The 17,838-nt window shown below is 57.2% G+C and overlaps 2 protein-coding genes across 10 annotated transcripts in view; both read left to right on the top strand.

Moving 5' to 3' along the window:
• FXYD6 (FXYD domain containing ion transport regulator 6) overlaps nt 1-2,363 on the top strand; it is a 31,254-nt gene extending 28,891 nt beyond the window's left edge. For all 8 annotated transcript variants that reach the window (XM_060604860.3, XM_060604857.3, XM_060604859.3 and 5 more), the window contains one exon: nt 1,049-2,363. The gene's annotated coding sequence lies outside the window, so the exon portion shown is untranslated. The remainder of the gene's footprint in view (nt 1-1,048) is intronic.
• An 8,093-nt stretch (nt 2,364-10,456) lies between these two features.
• FXYD2 (FXYD domain containing ion transport regulator 2) lies at nt 10,457-17,574 on the top strand. 2 transcript variants are annotated; one of them, XM_078432797.2, is made up of 6 exons: nt 10,457-10,564; nt 14,921-14,959; nt 15,143-15,217; nt 16,891-16,927; nt 17,113-17,143; nt 17,277-17,574. In XM_078432797.2, exons 1-5 carry the CDS (start codon nt 10,546-10,548, stop codon nt 17,135-17,137), a joined length of 195 nt encoding a protein of 64 aa, XP_078288923.1. In that variant the 5' UTR covers nt 10,457-10,545; the 3' UTR covers nt 17,138-17,143; nt 17,277-17,574. The 2 variants fall into 2 exon arrangements, with proteins under 2 accessions (XP_078288923.1, XP_078288922.1); XM_078432796.2 differs by lacking the exon at nt 10,457-10,564 and adding an exon at nt 13,008-13,104 and having other exon boundaries at nt 17,277-17,570.
• Nucleotides 17,575-17,838: the final 264 nt, after the last annotated feature.

The raw sequence follows: 17,838 nt of genomic DNA on the forward strand, positions 1-17,838 counted from the left end.
CACCTTCCCTGCGATGGGGGCAGGACTTGGGAGAGAATGACAGTTCGTGAACTCCTCCTAATATCAGGGTAGCTCAAAGATAATGGCTTTTAGCGATGGTTCAGAAAGTAGCTTAGGACCGCTTAAAAAACATTAACACATTAGAATGAAACTTGCTAACTCTACACAGAACTAGGGAGAATAGTGTATCTCCCCCTTCCCCGATGCCAACGTTAGCCGTTCTCAGTTCTCAGCTGTAAGGGGCACCGTATTTAGCATTTGCTTCCGTTGTTCATTGTAGGGACACGGGAGAGTGTTTGCCGTTAAATGTCTTAGTTTTCAAAATGCTGCCCCGCACAGACTTGCCTGAGCCTACCGGAAGAAGCAAGTAGGGCAGGTGGGATTGAGCCCCACTTTATAGATGAAGAAACTGAGGTCAGAGAGAACAGCCATCCAAGATCGTGTTATCACAACAGCCTCGTGGGTGGGCAGCGCGGGGCTCAGCTTGTCCATCTCCTAGACGGGGCTTGGGAAGGTCAGTGATCTCCTACACACGAGGTGGCCCTAGATGCCAATCCAGGAGTCAGGTGTCCTGGCTGGTGGCTCGGGGTTCTGTCCATTCATGGCCACTGGCAGGTCCGATCTTGGCTCAAGTGGGGGGAGGCTCAAGGGAAGGAGGCTTGGGTTTTTTTGTTTTTTGTTTTTTGCTTTTTTTCCTAAACTAGGACTTCCTCAGAAACCCTGTTCTCTTAGGTCTCAGGATTGTGAGCGACGACTGGGGGTGTCCTGAAATAGAAACCCCGGGTTTAACAATTTTCTTTCCATGTCTATCAGGTTCTAGCCTTCCTGGGAGAAGCGCTTCCCTGGGCCCCCCTCCCCCTCCCAGGCCCCTCCCCCTTTCCCTGCATTTCAGCCTCGTCCTCCTGTGTCACCGGGGACGTGAGCTCGGAGTGGGTCTCCTGCGAGTTTCAGGGGGGCACAGGTGCTGCGTTAAGGCAGGGGGACAGCCAGTAAAGACGCCAGAAAGGAGGCAGAGTTGAGTTTTAATTTGGATTCTCTCCCCCTTTAGCTCCCAGAACCTGAAAGGAGCTGCTTGAACCTTTAGACGCAAGTGTTGATGCTTAAGAACACCGGCCACTTCAGCAGGCAGATCTTTCCCCAGGAGAAGCCAAGAGTGTGTGTGTGTCCCCCTGCCCCTTTGCCGTCCCCTGGAACACGATCCTCAACTTAACGATGCACCTGACACCCGCCTCTCCTGCCCGCAGCCCGCGGTCTCGTCCACGTCCTGTGACGTGTCTGTGTGTGTTTGATGACTGTGATCTCTGTGGCTGCTTGTTTGTGGATGATGTTGTATTTTAGTGACCCTGAACTCGCTTTCCCGGGTGGGTGCTGAGCCATGTCACCGTCAGCCCCTCCCTGCTCCCCTGTGGCCCCCACCCCCATCATCTCCCACTCCCGGGAGTCCGCTTTTTCCCTGAGAGACCAGTCCCTTCTCTTGATTTGGGGGTGGGTGTAGGGCTAGGGGGTGTGGGCGGGGGTCTCCAGTTGTCTTGGGACTTGGGAAGGTTTACATCACCTCCGTGATCATTTTTCTTGGCCTCTCTTCACTTCATTCACAAGAACCTTGCTTCTGTATTCTAGTCTGGACCCAGGTCTGTTCTGAGGGTCTCTTGGCAATCGGGAGATTCACGGCAAGGAGCTGGTGAGCCCAGCTTTGCCTCCAGGCAGGCTGTGCCCCTTCCACGGTCCTTTCCCTCTTGGGGCTTCCACCCCGGGGTCCTCATCTGCCCTGCACCGTCGCAGAGCAGCCCGGGATCCCGGGCCCCGGGCTTCTAGTCTGCCCCTGGGGAACGTGCCCCCTGCATATCTTCTCAGCAATAACCCCATGGGCTCTGGAACCCTGCTCCTCTCTCCTACCTTCCCTGCTTCCCAGACTCCCAGCTACAGCCCGGCTCTTCTGGACTCAGACTCCTGTCCCTGAATGAGGTCTCTGGTAGGCAGTGGCTGAGGGGCTCCATTCTGTGGGGGCCAGCAAAGCAGCAGGGAGAGGAGGCATCCTGTGCTTCTCTGCCTGCGTCCCGTTGGTCAGGGAGCAGCGATGGCTCCCAAGCCCTTTGCTCCACCTGTTACTGGTTAGAGCGGCAAGTGCAGCGGCTACACGTGGCATAGAGACCTGGGGCAGGTGGGCACAGCCCTGCTGCGGAGGGAACTGCCAAGAGGTCGAAGGTCATACGGAATGGAAAATCCAAGCAGACCCCGCCCCTCCCATCCATCGTGTTCTCGTGGCATCCAACCAGACATGCCGCCGTGACCGGGCCGCTGTCCTCCGTGCTGTGATCGATCCTCTCCACAACAAAAGGGAATAAAACACCATTTGTTTCCTAGTGGCTCTGAAGTGCTTTCCTTTGTGTCAGAGAGCTGGAGCGTTTGTAGGGCCGAAGGGACTCCGTCCTTGGTCAGAGGGAGGAGGTGACAGCTGTTTGGTCCAGCTTAGCTCCTCCCCTCCCCCTGGACCCCTTCCCCCTTTCCTCCTCCCACCTCCCCCTGCTCCTGGGTCGGTGCGCCCGCGGCAGGACCTGAACCTTACGCATGTCGTGGGTTCAAGCCCTGCACGGGGCTCCATGTTGAGTATGAAGGCTACTTAAAAAAAAAAATACAAAACTGTGGAGGCCACGTGGATGGTGTCCATAGTGGCTCATAGGGGCCAGGGGTCACCCACAGTGTCCTCCCAAAGACCTTGCAATTCAGGCTTTGGAAAAGTGCTGTTGGCCAAATAAACACAGATGCAGGCTGATTCTCCCCGAGGTTGCTGCTGCCCACCGTCCTCTCTACGTGCTTTGTGTGTCTTTATCTGAGAGGGTTCCTAGTGGACAAGGACTGTGTCTCGTTCTAAGGTAAGAGTGCCTGGAACACCTTCACCCCGCCCCCCCAAATCTTCAGAGTCCATCTAGAGTCTGTGAGTAGTTTCGGGCTGCAGAATTGGCAGGTGCAGGTCCTGAGGGACTCGGGGGTCCAGTCACCCCCCTGGCTGCCCCTGGGACACTTCCGCACCTGCCTTTGCCCTGTGTCCCCCCCAGGTCTTTGAAAAGACCTGGGGCTTATCGCTGAGATCAAGCTCCACGCTGTCAACTCAGTGATCGCGGAGGCTACACCATCTCCGGTCACACCGAAAGTTTGTTAAGTCAGCTAATGAGCACCATTTGTGGGAACACTCACGGGTCAGGGAATTACAAGGCTGGCAGCAATTTCGGAGCTTGGCCGGATGAAGACCCTCCGGGGCCCCAGGAACACAAAATATGGTGGGTACCTCCCCACGTTCATTCTTAAAAATAAAACCTTAAACTCTAAAAATAAGTATGAGGAAGTATAATGGGGGAGATTCGGGTTTTTCTCATAGTAATCATGTTATCAACTCTAGGGCATTCTAGAAAATAGTTTTCCCTTCTTTGCCAGACTCTCAGCACCCGCTCATCTTTCCCCCGGATAACCCAGTCTCATTTCTGAGGTGGGTAGGATGTTCACACTTTATAGATTCTCTGAAATGTTTGTGACTGGTTGAGGTCACACGGCTGCGAAATGGAAGGGCCAGGAACCCGGCCTGGGCTGTCTGTCACCAAAGCTCTCTCTGGCACGCCATGTGGCCTGGCTTCCTTCTGCAGGGGAGGGCTGACGTCCAGGGGCAGGGAGAGGATCGCCTGGCACGGTGCGACCACATCTGGAGCCTGGCTGGCCCTTCAGGGCATACGCTACCTAGCCTGTGCTCTGGGGAGGGTCTTGTGGCCTGGAAACAAGACACATAACGAATAGTCAAAGGAACTGGTGATCAAGATGATGGCAATATTATTATTCATAACTAAATAAAGCAGCTAATACATCGAGCACATGCTATTACCAAACACGGGGCAGACGATGTCACATAGATCAACTCGTTCAGAACTCACAGCACTACCTGATGGTCTCCTGATTTTACGGATGGGGACACTGTGGCTCGGTGAGACTGGCCTGAGTTTGTGCTCCGAGGGGCAAAGCCAAAGTCCAGCCCGGGCCCGCCCAGCTCCAAGCCCGGCTCACTCTGTGCTGCAGAGGAAAGGGCTTAGACCCATCAGGTGTACGTGAGAGGAGGCAGAACTTGGCCTCGTGTGAGGGAGTCCTGGGTTCCCTCAGCTGTGACAATCCCCAAGCGGAGTGGCTGTCCATCTGGCAGTGTTCAAGACCCTCCGGGCAAAAATGGACTCTGCGAGTCTGCCCAGGACGGCCTCATCTGGCCAGGTCCGGGCTCCAGTCGAGGACTCCACTCCCCCTCCCCCTCCCCCGACATGGATGAACCCCTTCCCCCTCTCTGGACTAGCACTGCAGGGCCAGGGAAGAAGACTCCAGAATCCAGGCACGGATTGCTGTTTAGTGTGTGTCTTCCTTCTGGACCAGTGCTCTGTGCTGGCAGGACCGTGTCTACCCGTCCACTTCGTCCCCAGAGAGGTGACTGAGGTCTGTCATTTGGTTGGATATAGGAACTGTATAACTTGGTTATATGGGAAAGTTGACCAGTTGTGCCATTTCCCGGAAGGGAATGCTGAATCCCCTGGCCTCGGACAGTGATCTCAGGTGTGCTGCATGCTTTACCTCCCAACTACTGCCCCCCTCCCCAGGGATCCCACGCCAAAGATTTTCAAGTCTGCGCACAGAGGTGTTTGTGTTACTTAATACCACATAAAAATAGGTCATTCTGCCTACTGGTCCCCCAGGCTGTGGCCCTCCCTCCCATTCTGGTTTTTTTTTTTTTTTTTTTTTTGCAGGTTGTGGATTGGAACTTGCCAAATTGTTCTTGGAAGAGAGTCAGAGGCAGAGTGCAAGCAGCAGGGAGGGTGGGGTGGGTGAGGGGGATGCCAGGCTGAAGCACATGCCAAGGTCACTGGGCTCTTTCTCTCCTTCCTCTGGGGAGGAGGGCTCTGCCTTCCCAGGGATCATGGGCTGGCAGGGGTGGCCGGGCAAAGCCAGGGTGGGAGAGCGGTCCAGCTCTGTCTGGTTCACCCCACCTTGTCCCCAGCAGAAGAGAGAGAGAGAGAGAGAGATCAGGTGTGTTTACCTGAGCCAGGGGAGAGGCTTTGGAAATACCTGTCTCCGGGCCACGAAGAGGAAGAATGTCACCTCTCGCCATTAGTGTGATTCATTGCTGTCACAGCTGAACTCCAGGGGGGCAGAGACAGCCAGCTCAAGCCAACCGGTTGTTGATTTTATGGAGCCGGCTCCAGCCCTGTGCCTGCTTGCACAATAATGGGGCACCTGCCAAGGCAGGGATGGCAGAGGAGGTGATGCTGGATCGGACGTCATGGAGGACGTGGGCTGGTCGGGGCTGTTGCGGGGAGGGTCTCCCGCACTGCTCAGGGGAGTGGGATCCTGCCTCAGAGCCAGGCTCGGAGGCAGGCCGGTGGAGGAGGAGGAGGCTCAGGACATTCTCTGGCATTCCCCTCTTCTCTCTAGCTGTGTGAGCTCAGGCAGACGCCAGCACCTCTGTGACTGTCTTCGCAAAATGAAAGGCTTCCTAGCCATAGGGGTAAGCTGGGCCCCAGTTATCACCCTGAGAAAGCCACGGAAGCCTCGGTTTCCTCACCTGTGCAATGGGTCCACCGGTCCCTATCCCGTTCCCTCCCAAGGTCAAAGTGATACGACGGGCATGGAAACCCTTTGAAGAGTCTACACGTGGGTATTGTGTTGTTAATATTTTTACTACCACCCATTTCCTTATGCATCCTTTTTTTGAAAGCAGGGTGGCCCTTCTGTGAGACCTGGGCCTGAGTTCTGACTTGCCTCCGTAACACTGCCGTTTCCTCCTCTGTGAGATGGGGACCACAAAACCTGCTTGGCCGAGTCACTGGAAGGAACAGAGCAGATCCAGGAGGCAGAAGCTCTTCAGAACTATCGAGATCCATGAAGTGGACGGAACTGTTACCGAGGAGGGATTTCTGGCCACCAGACTGACATTTAACAGACACCAAGAGCTGAGGCCTGGCACAGGCCAGGCTCAGCCAAATAAAGGACAAAGATGATTATAAAGCCAGATATGAGCCATCTGGGCCCTGCCCGTGTAATCCAGAAGGTTGTGGAGGAAAGGCAGGAGCAGAGAGGTGGGCTTGCTCCTGGAGGTCTTCCTGGAGGTGGTGAGCCTGGAGCTATTTTTCAGAGATAAGGGGGAATGGGGTTACCAGGAGGTGAAGACTGCAGCTGGGGAGAATAGCCTCTAGTCTAGGTCAAGCCCAGACTTGAGTTCTGAGAAAAGTCAAGAATGCATTTCTCTCCAGGGTATTCACTGTGGGAGAGGTGGGTCAAACAGGTTTGCCCTCGTCACCAGCTGTAGAAACAGAAGTGGACGTCCCCATCCCCTGCCAGCTCAGGGAGCAGAAAGCTTTGGTGACCTTGACTCTCACAGTACATTGCCCTTTGGCAGCTCCCACGACCTGTGTGCCCCACGGCTCAGGTCATCTTGAAGCCAAGACTTAAGGAATGGACCCTCCAGGACCCACCTCCCCTGGCCTCGCCTTATAAGACCCCGGTGACCCTGGCATCTGAGGCTACGGCAGGAGACAGGAACCCACGCTCCTTGGGGTTCGGGAACTCTGGGCAGCACAGATGGGTCCTGGGAGCCGCCACCTTCCTTGCCAAGGGGCCGTGCATGCCATGCAGCTGAAGACCGACCCCAGCCCGGAAACAGAGCTTTCTAGCGGTTTCTGGCTTCCTTCCAGCTGGGAGCCAACACCAGGAGGATTGGCTGGGGACCTCGAGGCCGGGGCCGCGCACTCTGACGTGCAGCCCCTAGACACGCAGGGCCGGTGGAGCTGGAGAACCCCATCTTGGGAAGGCTGGCGGAGGGGGAGCCCCAGGCGGAGAGTGCTGCAGCGTGCCACCTCCTTATCTTACCATCTCCAGAGCGACCACCCAGACTCCTGCCCTGAGACTGAAGATTCAGGGCACGGGTGGAAGGCTGCCTGGGGAAGACAAGGGAGACGGAGGCATGGCACCCAAGGACATTGTCCCACTGGGTGTGACAGTGCTAGAAGAGGGACCCGGGACTCGGGGCTACCTCTTCGTACCTCCCAAAGATCGCCTTGATCTGTGGGGCTTGGGAGGAAGGCAGTGGATGGCTGGAAGGCCCCCTCTGGCTCCAGCCTGGAACACTCAGACGAAGGGAGGGAGGCTGGGAGGTCTTTGCCTGCCCCGGAACCTTTCTGGGACTCCCACCCCCTTTGGCTCCGTATCCCGAGAATGACGAAAAGAAATGCAGCCGACCCCGACCCCGGCAGCGACCAGCAATGCTGTGTAGGTGTCGCAAAGGGGTGGGACGGAAGGCTGGAGGTCCTGGGGCTGGGGCGGCTGGCAGAGATTGTGCTGAGGGGCAGGCGGGGGAGGGGCTCTGGGAGCCTGCTTCAGGGACCATCTTGGCAGGGGTCTGAGCCCGGGGCAGGGATTCCAGTGAGCGTGCTTGCCTCCTGGAAGGCCATTTCAGGTGAGGCTGGCGAAGCGACCATTTATCAGGACTTTCTTTGGTCAGGCCTTTTACCCACATCCTCTCAATTCCTACAACGACCACGCAAGGTAGGTGCTGCCACCCCATTTTACAGACGGGAAGAAGGAGACCCGGAGATGTGACCTTCCCCCAGCATCACAGAATCCACAGTGAAGAGCGGGGGTGCACAGGGGATTGAGCGTGGTGCGGACCGCTGGCCGCTGGCGGAAGGAGCCGGGGGCTCCCTGATGAAGAGCAGGGCGTCTCAGAGGGGGACTTCCCTGTCCCCAGTGTCAGCCAGGCCGATGACCTCAGCTGGAGGCGGAGGAGAAGTCTGAGGGAGGACTTGGGTGTGAGCAAGAAAGGGTGGACCTTCCTGACTCAGCCTCGGCCTTCCCCCGAGAGGAGAAATAAACACTGTCCTCAGAATCGCCGCAGGGCTCCGGGCGGAGAGCTGGGGGTGGGATGTCCCCGAGGAGGACTCCGGGGGAGGTGCTGGCAAGGTGTGGGGGTGGCTGGCCACCCACTGGCTCTCCGTGGGGGCTCCCTAGTTCCTGCCGCCTCTTATGGAGCAAGTGATTTCAGAGAAGGAGGCTGCGGTAGGCAAGGTCGAGGCCTGCCCGTGCCTCTAGAGAAAGGATTTCACCTCTGGGACTTATTCGCTGAACAAAGCCAGGGGTCCGCCACAGGCCAGGTCCTTTTCTAAGCACCGGGAATCGACGAATGAACACAGCAAACAAAAATCCTCGCTCTCCAGGGGCGCCTGGGCGGCTCAGCCGGTGGAGCGTCCGACTTCGGCTCAGGTCATGATCTCACGATTCGTGGGTTCGAGCCCCGGGTCAGGCTCTGTGCTGACAGCTCGGAGCCTGGAGCCTGGAGCCTGCTTCGGATTCTGTGCCTCCCTCTCTCTCTGCCCCCATCCACTCGCATTCTGTCTCTGTGTCTCTCAAAAATAAATAAACATTAAAAAAAAAAAAAAATCCTTGCTCTCCTGGAGCTCAACTTTTAGCTGGAAGAAAGACCAGAAAACAATAAGGAAAATAATTGGTAACTCACCAGATATGGTAAGTGCCAGAGAGAAAACAAAACAAAACAAAACAACTAAGAAGGAATTTGAGATGTTGCAGAGGGTAGGTGTGAAATTTTATTATTTTTATTTTTATTTTATATTTTTAATATATGTATTTTTAAGCTTTATTTATTTATTTTGAGAGACAGAGAAAGAGCACGAGCAGAGGAGGGGCAGAGAGAGGGAGCGAGAATCCCAAGCAGGCCTCACACTGTCAGGGCAGAGCCTGACGCAGGACTTGAACTCACTAACCGTGAGATCATGACCTGAACTGAAATTGAGAGTTGGATGCGTAACCGGCTGAGCCACCCAGGTGCCTGCCCCTCAGAGTGTGAAATTTTAGATCGGGATGTCAGGAAGGATCTTCTGAGTCAATCTATGAAGAACGATGTGAGCAAGGTTAGCCAGAAGTTCTCTGGAGGAAGAGTGTTCAGGAAGCGGGAACAGTCAGTGCAAAGGTCCTGAGGCAGGAGCACGCCTGGAGGGTTAGGAGACCATCAAGGAGACTGGTATGGCTGGAGGAGAGAGAAAAGGCGGGAACGTTGGAGTCAAGGTCAAAGAGGTCGTTAGGGCCAGATTAAGGAGTGTCGTAAAAGAAAGGAGTTTGGTTTATATCCCGAGCCCTCGGAGGGTTGGAGTAGGAGAGTGAACCCTTTGTAAGTGATGGGGATGGGCGGGATGGCTTTGGAGGTTCTTTCCAGTTAGCGAGTTCATGACACAGGGTCTCCTTTTGGGATCCAGATGCCTTCCTTCACTGCATTGGGGTCCGGTAGGTAATGCAGACTGTGTCCGTGTGTGTGTGTGTTTGGGGGAGGGTGGGAAGGGACTTCCGGCTGCGATCTTCACTTTTCTGAACCACCGATGTGTTTGGACCAGGTAGCTTCCGAAATGTCATCTAGCCCCGAGATGTATGAATCTCCCAAAGCGCCCCGCTTGGGGAATTTCCGCTCGGCAGCCCTGAGCTCAGTGTGCAGGTTTCCCCTTGGGAACGTGTGACACGGCCTGGTCGTGGGAGCAGCTGGGCCCCCCCGAGCAGGGCCCTCAGGACAGACCTCAGCCCCTCCAGGTCACGCCCCTCCAGGCCCCCGGTTCTCCATTCCCCCGGGGTCTTCCAGCTTGGAGGTGGCTCTCGCATGGGGCAGGGTCGTCAGTCGTCCCCTCGGGGCAGGAGATATGGCTAAGGAGGGACAGAGAGGCAGGCTGCCCTCTGACTGGAGCCAGGGAACAGAGACTTGGTGGAGAGCCAGCTTGGGGGGCTGCTCTGTATCTCCTGTGTGGGCTCCTGGCTCCTGCTGGGGACAGGCCCCCTGTATCTATCTCCCTGGGACCAGAAGTGCTGTCTTCCGGCCATTCCCCGAGGCCTCGTGAGGGCTGCTGGTGTCTCCGGCTGGGCCGCTGAGGTGGGGCGGGCAGGTCTGATGTCACAGCCTGCGGGAAGTCACCGGGGGCTACGAGAGGGGCCCAGCTGAGGAAGGGCAGGCTGCCGTGGAGCTGCTCCATCCGGCCCCCGGGCCCCCGGGCCCCCAGCTGCTTCCCTTCTCTGCCTACTACCTAAGGACACAGGAGGCTCAGCTGAGTGAAGGCCTACAGAGATCCACAAATGGCCCCGAGTATCTCCCTCAGTGGCCCCTAGGGTGACCTTTGCAGGCACCCTGGGCAGCTTGGAGGGCACTGGCTGTGGCCTCTCTCCCGGGCACACAGGGCCCGAAGGCTGTGGCTCGCTTTGCTGTGGCTCCCAGCTTCCCCCCTTCCTCAGGTGCCCGGTGGAGTTCAGAGAATGTCTCACGTGGATCCCCGCCCCAGCCCGCCCCAAGGGGCAGGCAGGCGGGAGGTGAAGGCTCCCCTGTCAGTCCCTCCTCCTTGACTCTGTCTCTTCCTGCCTGTGGGCTTGGGCTCGCAGGGGCGCGGAGGGAGGGAGGGCCGCACTTTCCATCCAGGCCCTTGGCCACCAGCACGTCACTGCTCTCTCCCACCGAGGACACAGCCGGCAGCTCCTGCCATGGACAGGTGGTACCTGGGTGAGTCCCCTCAACCCCATGCCCCCCCCCCCTGCTCAGAATCGGATGCAGGTGTCTACCTCATCACGTTCAGGGGCACCACCTGCTCCCCAGAAGTGCAGGGATGGGGGGGAAGCAGAAGCCAGGACAGGCAGCGTTTCTAAACAAGGGCATCTCAAGGTGGAGTCCTGGGCACGTGGTGATCTCTACTCTGAGCGTCTCTGTGCCGCTGGGGCTGGGAAGACAGCTGGTCCCGAAGCCTCCCTTTCTGTCTCTCCTCCTGTTCATCTGCAGGAATTCTAAAGCCAGGCTGCTGGGTTTAAATCTTGCTTTCCCCACGTCCTAGCTGCCTGACCTCTGGCAAGGTATTAAACTTCTCTGTGCCTCAGTTTCCTCATCTATAAAATGGGGACGATGATAATACTTCCCTGACCTCAGAGCTGCGATGATTATGCGACTTGATTTTCATTACTTGCTTACAACAGGGTTAGCCTTGCACACTAGAGTTACAAATGCAGATGACAACTTGTTTTTCCGATTTCCCCTTTTGTCTGAAACCATCTCTCACTCTTTCCCCTGTCTATCTATCTATTTATCTATCATCTATCTAACTTTCCACCTATTTTTTTTACCCCTTATTCCAGATGGAATCCGCAATAACTTACAGAGACAGACAAAATGCACCAAGATTCCAGGAGAATGTGTAGGAAGGGGCACCGGTGTCTTGTGTGGGAGAGTGACGGTAGCTTTGGGAGCCCAGCCTTGGGGGTCTGGCTTTCCAGCCCTGGCTTTGTTACTAATGGGAGGTTTCGGTTAAATCCCTCAACCTCCATGCCCCTCAGTCTTCTTGGGCTGCCCAGTGGGAGACACGGCACCTCCCCGGCCACCTCCAGGGGCCGTTACAAGGAGCAAATGACCAGCCTCAGTTTCTTCACCTGTAGAACGGAGCAACCGCGCACTCAGTGGGACAGTGCGTTTACAGAGCCTGACACGTGGTCGGCCCCTACTGAGCATGAGCTGGGTTGTAATATCCTCATGGATATTCATCGCTTGGTTCTGGAAGCTGAAGGTTGCCGAATGGGTGTCGGGGCTCCTGGTCTGCGAGGTCATGACATTCTCTCTCCGTCTCACCCCGTGCTAATTTTCACTGGAGGGGAGTTGGCTTTCCTGTGACCAGCAGCTGACGTTCAACAAAAGGTCAATGCCGTCTATTTCTCTAGTCGGCACAAATCCGACAGTGACAATAGTGACACCTGCTGTGTATCTGGTCCCGTGCCCGGCTCCCTACGTGCATTTTCTCCCTTTCTCCTCACCACAAATCCCTCAGGTAGGGAACAGTCCCATTTTACAGACGAGAGGACTGAGGCACAGAGAGGTTCAGGAACTCGACAGGGGTCAACCCCTCCTTGGTGGACACTGACTGCTAGCTTGGGTCCCTTGGCCCCATGGAGCATCAGCCTCTTCTGGAGGCCAGCGCAGTGAACTACAACTTAGCTGGGAATGTGAACAGCCATGGAGTACCCAGCCCTGGGGTCCCCGAGGCGAAGGAGGCCACCACAGAGTGGGGAGGCAGCCTCAGAGATGTGGGGAAGCACCTGACCCCTAAAGCCTAAGGCCTGCCTGTCATTCTCCACTCTGCCCGTCACTGGCTGTGTGTCCTCGGGCCAGGGCCCCACCCTCTCTGTGCCTCAGATGCCTCATCTGTAAAATGGGAGCTCACACAAGGCACAAGGAAATAATAATTAGGAAAGCACTTTGTAAATTGTAAAGGCAAGACGTTCTCCCCGTGGCAGGACTTGGCCCCTTCCTTGAAGGAGCCTACGTGCAACCTGGGCAGCTGGTGTGGAAGCAACTGGGTTGTAGGAGGAAAATGCCAGAGGCGGCAGGAAGAGAGAGATTAGTGAGGGATGGCTGGAGCCTTTCTGGCTGAGGTGCGAGCTGCTAGAGGCAGCCTTGATGGATGAGGGAAAGAACAGGAGTGGGCAGGCGTGGGGGTGTGAACGTGCACGGTGGGCTCGGCGCGGGCCTTGAGGTGGGAGAGGGGCGGGCACCTCGGGACCCCCTCAGGGGAGCCCTGAATGCCGGGTAAGAAATAGCAGCTGAAACAGTGATCTCCACGGTGGTTGGTGAGGTGGGCGGCTGCTGGGGTTGGGGGCCTCTGGGGGCCCCGTGACATCGTCCCCCAAGCTGTAGAATCCACTGAACGTAACTTTGAAAGTGCCGCTTCCCCGTCGCCACAGCCCCAGCCACGATGTCTCCGGCCTACCTCTCCCCGCCCTGTCTCTGGAAATTTCCTTTGGGAGGATTTGGGAGCCCAGCCAGCCCCTCCCTGCCCCTGCCTGCCCCCTCACCTCCTCGTGCCTCAGAGGGAGCCCCTCCGCTCACACTAGGGTTTCTCTTGTGACTGGGGTAAATATTACCCGGCACTGTTAATGTTTAATGCCCCCACCTCACCCCTGGCCACCCCACGGCCCGGCACTCTCCCCAAAGCAGAGGCAGAAGAGGGCAGTGGAGACCAGCCCAGGCCGCTAGGGAAATGGCAGGGCTATTGGCGGACGACGGTGAGTGTGTGCGAACGTGTGCGAAGCAGGTGGTCTCTCCTTGGGCCACCTTTGGAGGGATGAGTTGCACCCCTGCCCCCTGCCTTCCCGAGTCCCCGGCGCCCCTCCCCGACCCTTGCCACCCAATCCTAAGAGGATTTTTCGAGACAATTTCTTTGAAAAGAGGATCCTGCCTTAACTCTGCTTGAAGGCAGAGCCTCGGCGGCCAGGGAGGCGCTGGGGGGTGGGGGTGAGGGTGAGCTTCTGTCTCGGCCTCCTGGCATGCACCTATCCTGGTACAATGCATCTTGGGGGACTATCCAAGCTCGGAGCAGGAGGTGGAGGGGGCCAGGCTGGCTTTGGGGTGAGAGCCCCTCAAGTTTGGGACACCCCTGGAAGGATCCTGCCATGGGGGTGATTCGGGCCTGGAGGCTAACAGGGGCCTCTGTTGACCACGGTGGGCTTTGAGCCAGACCTAGGAAAGATGAGGGCTTTGAGGGGGGTGGGCTCACCAAATGGATGGTTTCCTGATGTGGTGAGGGGAGCCGCCAGGCCAGTAGTGGCTCTGGCGCTCACCCCCCATGTGACCTTGAACAAGACCCGAACCGGATCCTGGGAGACAACCTTGGTGGGCTCCTGCAGGAGGGCGGGATCGGGCCCCCGCAGTCACCCCCGTAGGCCCAGGCACTGACCCCGCCTGGCCAGGGAGGCTGCCCTGGGGATAACCGGGCTCACCAGGCCCCAAAGCCCCCCACCGTGACCCAGGGCACGGTTCGGCACGCCACTGGAGGTGACAACTTGTGCCTTCCTTCTACCTCACGCACGGCTTACTTACTGCCCAGAAGGGGCTAGAGCAGGGCCGGACAGAGGGGCCACCCTCAGCCATGGCAGCAAAGCTCTGGCCAGGTGCCCCCCGGCTGCCCAAAGACAAGTGTGCTCTGTTTACGGGGCTGGGGGGCAGAGCTCCACCCCTGGTGGGGAAACACCACAGGAGGCAAGGGACCGGACCATACTCGACCTTGAAACATCTTGTTCCTTCTGACCATCTGAGAGGCGATGTAGCAAAGGGGTTAAGCACCTCGATTCTTGGCAACCCATTGCCTGGGTTCGAATGCCAGCTCTCGCCCTTTATGGCATGTGACCTAACCCCTCGGTACCACCGTCCTCTTATGGATTATATTGGAATAATATTAATGCTTCATAGGGTTGTTTGAGGGCTAAATGAGCTAATGTTTTGTTAGCCTTGGCCTGGCATGTGGTAAACACTATGTATTAATGTCTCTTCAAAGGATTTGCTTCCCGTTGAGGATAGAAACATAAGCGAGAAGAATCTAGAAACCTGAGTTCAAGACCCAGTTCTGCTTCGAACTTTCGTGGGGACTTTAAACAAGTCTCCAGACCGGGCCTCAGTTTTCCCCTTCTGCTCAGTGAATGTTAAGGGCCTCTCCATTCGTTGCATGAATGTCTCTAGGCATGTGCTTGGCGTTCAGTAGTCACATGGAGAGGGACTAAGAAGTCACGTGGAGGTGAGTCTAATGGGAGATGTCTCCCTCGGCCTTGCTTACTACTGTAGGAAGCAAAGAGAGGAAAGAGCCAACCCCGCAGGGTTTCCAGAGGCCCCCACAGGCAGCACAGAGCTCTGCTTTGGATGCTTGGTATTTGGTCCCAAGGTGACTCTATCTGAAGCAGCCCAGGACAGATGTCCCCGTTGGCAGTGGCATTAGCAGGCCCACCAGCCTCCTCTTGCCCACTTGGCCACTTGGGGCTGACGGATGGGACAGATGTGAGTTCCACTGCTTCTGCGACAGACTCACCCTGCCTCTGGCTCTCTCTGCAGGTGGCGACCCCAAAGGGGACGTGGACCCATTCTACTACGGTAGGCCTGGTGGGTCCCTCCTCGGCCCCTCTTCTGGCCACCACGCACGGATGCCCGGGTCCCGGCATCCCCCAGTTATGTTCCCCCATCTTCCCCTGTTAGCATGGGGCTGCTGCTGGGGTGGGCTGTGGGGAGGGGTGCCTGGGGCGACCCATCCCACCTCCTTGCCCTCTCCTTCCTCAGACTACGAGACCGTCCGCAATGGAGGCCTGATCTTTGCTGCCCTGGCCTTTGTCGTGGGGCTCATCATCATCCTCAGTGAGTGGGGCTGGCCTCATGCTGGCGGCGGGGGGGGGGGGGGGGGAGGCGCTGCATGGAGCCTCATCTCTTCTCAAAGCCACTGGGCGCTGGTTCCCCAGGTGGGGGTGGGGGAAAGCCCTCTCACTCCCTTCCCAGATCTCAGAAGGGAAGTGAGTCTTTCCGCTCGCCTCCATTGCCCCATGCAGGATGTGGGAACTGAGCGACACCCTGATAGACAGAGGCACCCCGGGATGCCTCCCTACTTGGTCCTTGGACCACCCAGAGCAAGTTCCCTTTTCCTCACGTGCGCCCTCTGGTGGCCAGTGGAGGAGCTGCTGAGATGGGAGGGCAGGCTCTTCCAGCCTGGGACACCTCAATGTCCCAGGGGTTCAAGGGGAGGGAACCAACCTCCAATGGACGCCTCCCTTGACCAGATCCGGTCACTTTCCTTTCTTGGCATGAGCTACATCTCAGTCCGTTTATTTTTTTTTAACCTTTATTTTAGAGAGAGAGACAGACAGACAGAGCATGAGCAGGGGAGGGGCAGAGAGAGAGGGAGACACAGACTCGGAAGCAGGCTCCAGGCTCTGAGCTGTCGGCACAGAGTCCGACGCGGGGCTTGAACCCACAAACCGTGAGATCGTGACCTGAGCTGAAGTCGGACGCTTAGCCGACTGAGCCACCCAGGCGCCCCCATCTCAGTCCATTGAATCCTCTGGGCAACACTGAGGGATGGTCAAGACTATCACATTTGATAGATGAAAACCACTGACCGTGGCAGGTGCAGCAATTTGCTCTGGGTTCCACAGCCAATCAGAAGCAGAGCTGGGTTCAGCTGTTCCCCCCCCCCCACCCCTCCCCACCCTCCGGCCCCCCGCCCACTGCTGGAAAGCAAATGAGGCTGGGAGCCAGAGGCATCAGGACCCACTGCTAGTTTACTATGGATCCCCAACTCCCCGGGCCTCAGTTTGCACATCTGTTAAATGGGGACGATCCCACTGATAAAGCCAGGGCTATCACCCAAAGACATGGCAGCCAAGAAAGCATTCAGGCATAGGCATAGAGTGTTCTGGGGGAGCGAAGGGTCCTTGTATATCTCCCAGCCCCAGCCTGGCCCCAGCAGGCACACAGCAGGCACTTAGTAAAGGCTTATTGGCTTGTTTTGCTGCAACCGGAAGAAACACACCCAGAAACGCAATCAGTCCTGTGTCCTGGGATTCTAACCCGTCCATGGTCGGTGCCATCCCATCTGAAGGCTTCGGTCTGCAGACATGGCCGGTCTCCCCAGTTCATCCGGAAGGTGTCTCAAGGGCAGCCCCGTATAGTGGTTGAGCACACAGCTGCAGGAGGCAGACCGGCCTGAGCAGAGATCTTGGCTCTGGCCTCACAGTCGTCCTCCTCCAAGAGCTTACTGAGCGGCGACTATGTGCCCAGCCCTGGTGCTGGGGGCACTGCGATGGTCCAGGCTCGGCTACTGCTCTCGGCGTGCCCAGCCTACCTTGGATCCGCTGCGGTAAATGTTTGTTGATGGACTGACCGAACGGCTTGGGCCCCTGAATGCTTATGGCCCCGCCATATGTGAAGAGAGAAACAGTCACCTGTGGCTTTGGCAGAAGGGAGGGAGGGAGGAAAGAGAGGGTCTCCTTGGAAGCGAGCGGTTGAGGGAAACTCACCTCCTTTCTCTCTTCCAGGCAAAAGACTCCGCTGTGGGGGCAGAAAGAAACACCGGTGGGTGTCTGCCCAGGGTAACTGAGTGAGGCAGGGACACGGGGTGGAGGGGGATGGGAAGGAGGGCCAGGCCAAGGATTTTTCTCTGAGGCCTTTGAAGGGGGGTCCCCAACCTCAAGGATCCCCCCGGACTCACCACCTCCTCCTCTGACCTCTCACCTGTCTTTTTCCCTCCCCTACCCCAGGCAAGTCAACGAAGATGAGCTGTAATGATGGGTAAGTTGGGGAGGGACAGGGGAGGGGGCCAGCCAGGGAAGGCTGCGAAGAGAAAGGTCGATGAATCAGGAATGAAACAAAAGGCCCTGCTTCGGCCCCCACTACAGCCCAAATCCCATCTTTGTCTTTTCAGAGTCTGCCATGCCCCCGTTGCACTGGGGTCATTGGGAAGCCTTCTCTGAGCTGTAGACCTTTGTCCCCAGCACTGCCAGGCCCTCGGCTGAAGGAAGCGCCAGGCTCCGTGTGACCCCTGGGTGCACATGGCCTCCTCCCACCTCTCGGCCACCTCCTGTTAATAATAAAGCCAGCCTCAGAGATGGCTCCTTCCCTGGTGTCCCTCCCTCCTCCTCTATACCTGCCACGACCAACTCGCCCTTCCAAGCTGGGGTGCAATGCAGCCTGGTCTCTCCCGGTTTTCAATGAACTGCTCAGGTGCCCGTGCCTATTAAAGCAGGAAGTTTCATAGGACCACCTGCAGACCTCTTCTTGCCCCCCGAGCCCCATAGGCAGAGGACTCAGCGTGTCTTCCCAAGGCAGAGAGAGAGAGAGAGAGAGAGAGAGAGAGAGAGAGATAGCCGGGAAGTCTGAAGGTCAGCGATGATCGGGTGCTGCTTGGGTTTCTGCCTCAGGCCCTGGATGCTGCTATTGGAGCTTTCTGCTGGGGGTTCCCGCAGACGTGCCCTGAGCTGTCTGTG

This window comes from Panthera onca, chromosome D1 (assembly GCF_046562875.1).
Source record: "Panthera onca isolate mPanOnc1 chromosome D1, mPanOnc1 haplotype 2, whole genome shotgun sequence".
Taxonomy (NCBI): domain Eukaryota; kingdom Metazoa; phylum Chordata; class Mammalia; order Carnivora; family Felidae; genus Panthera; species Panthera onca.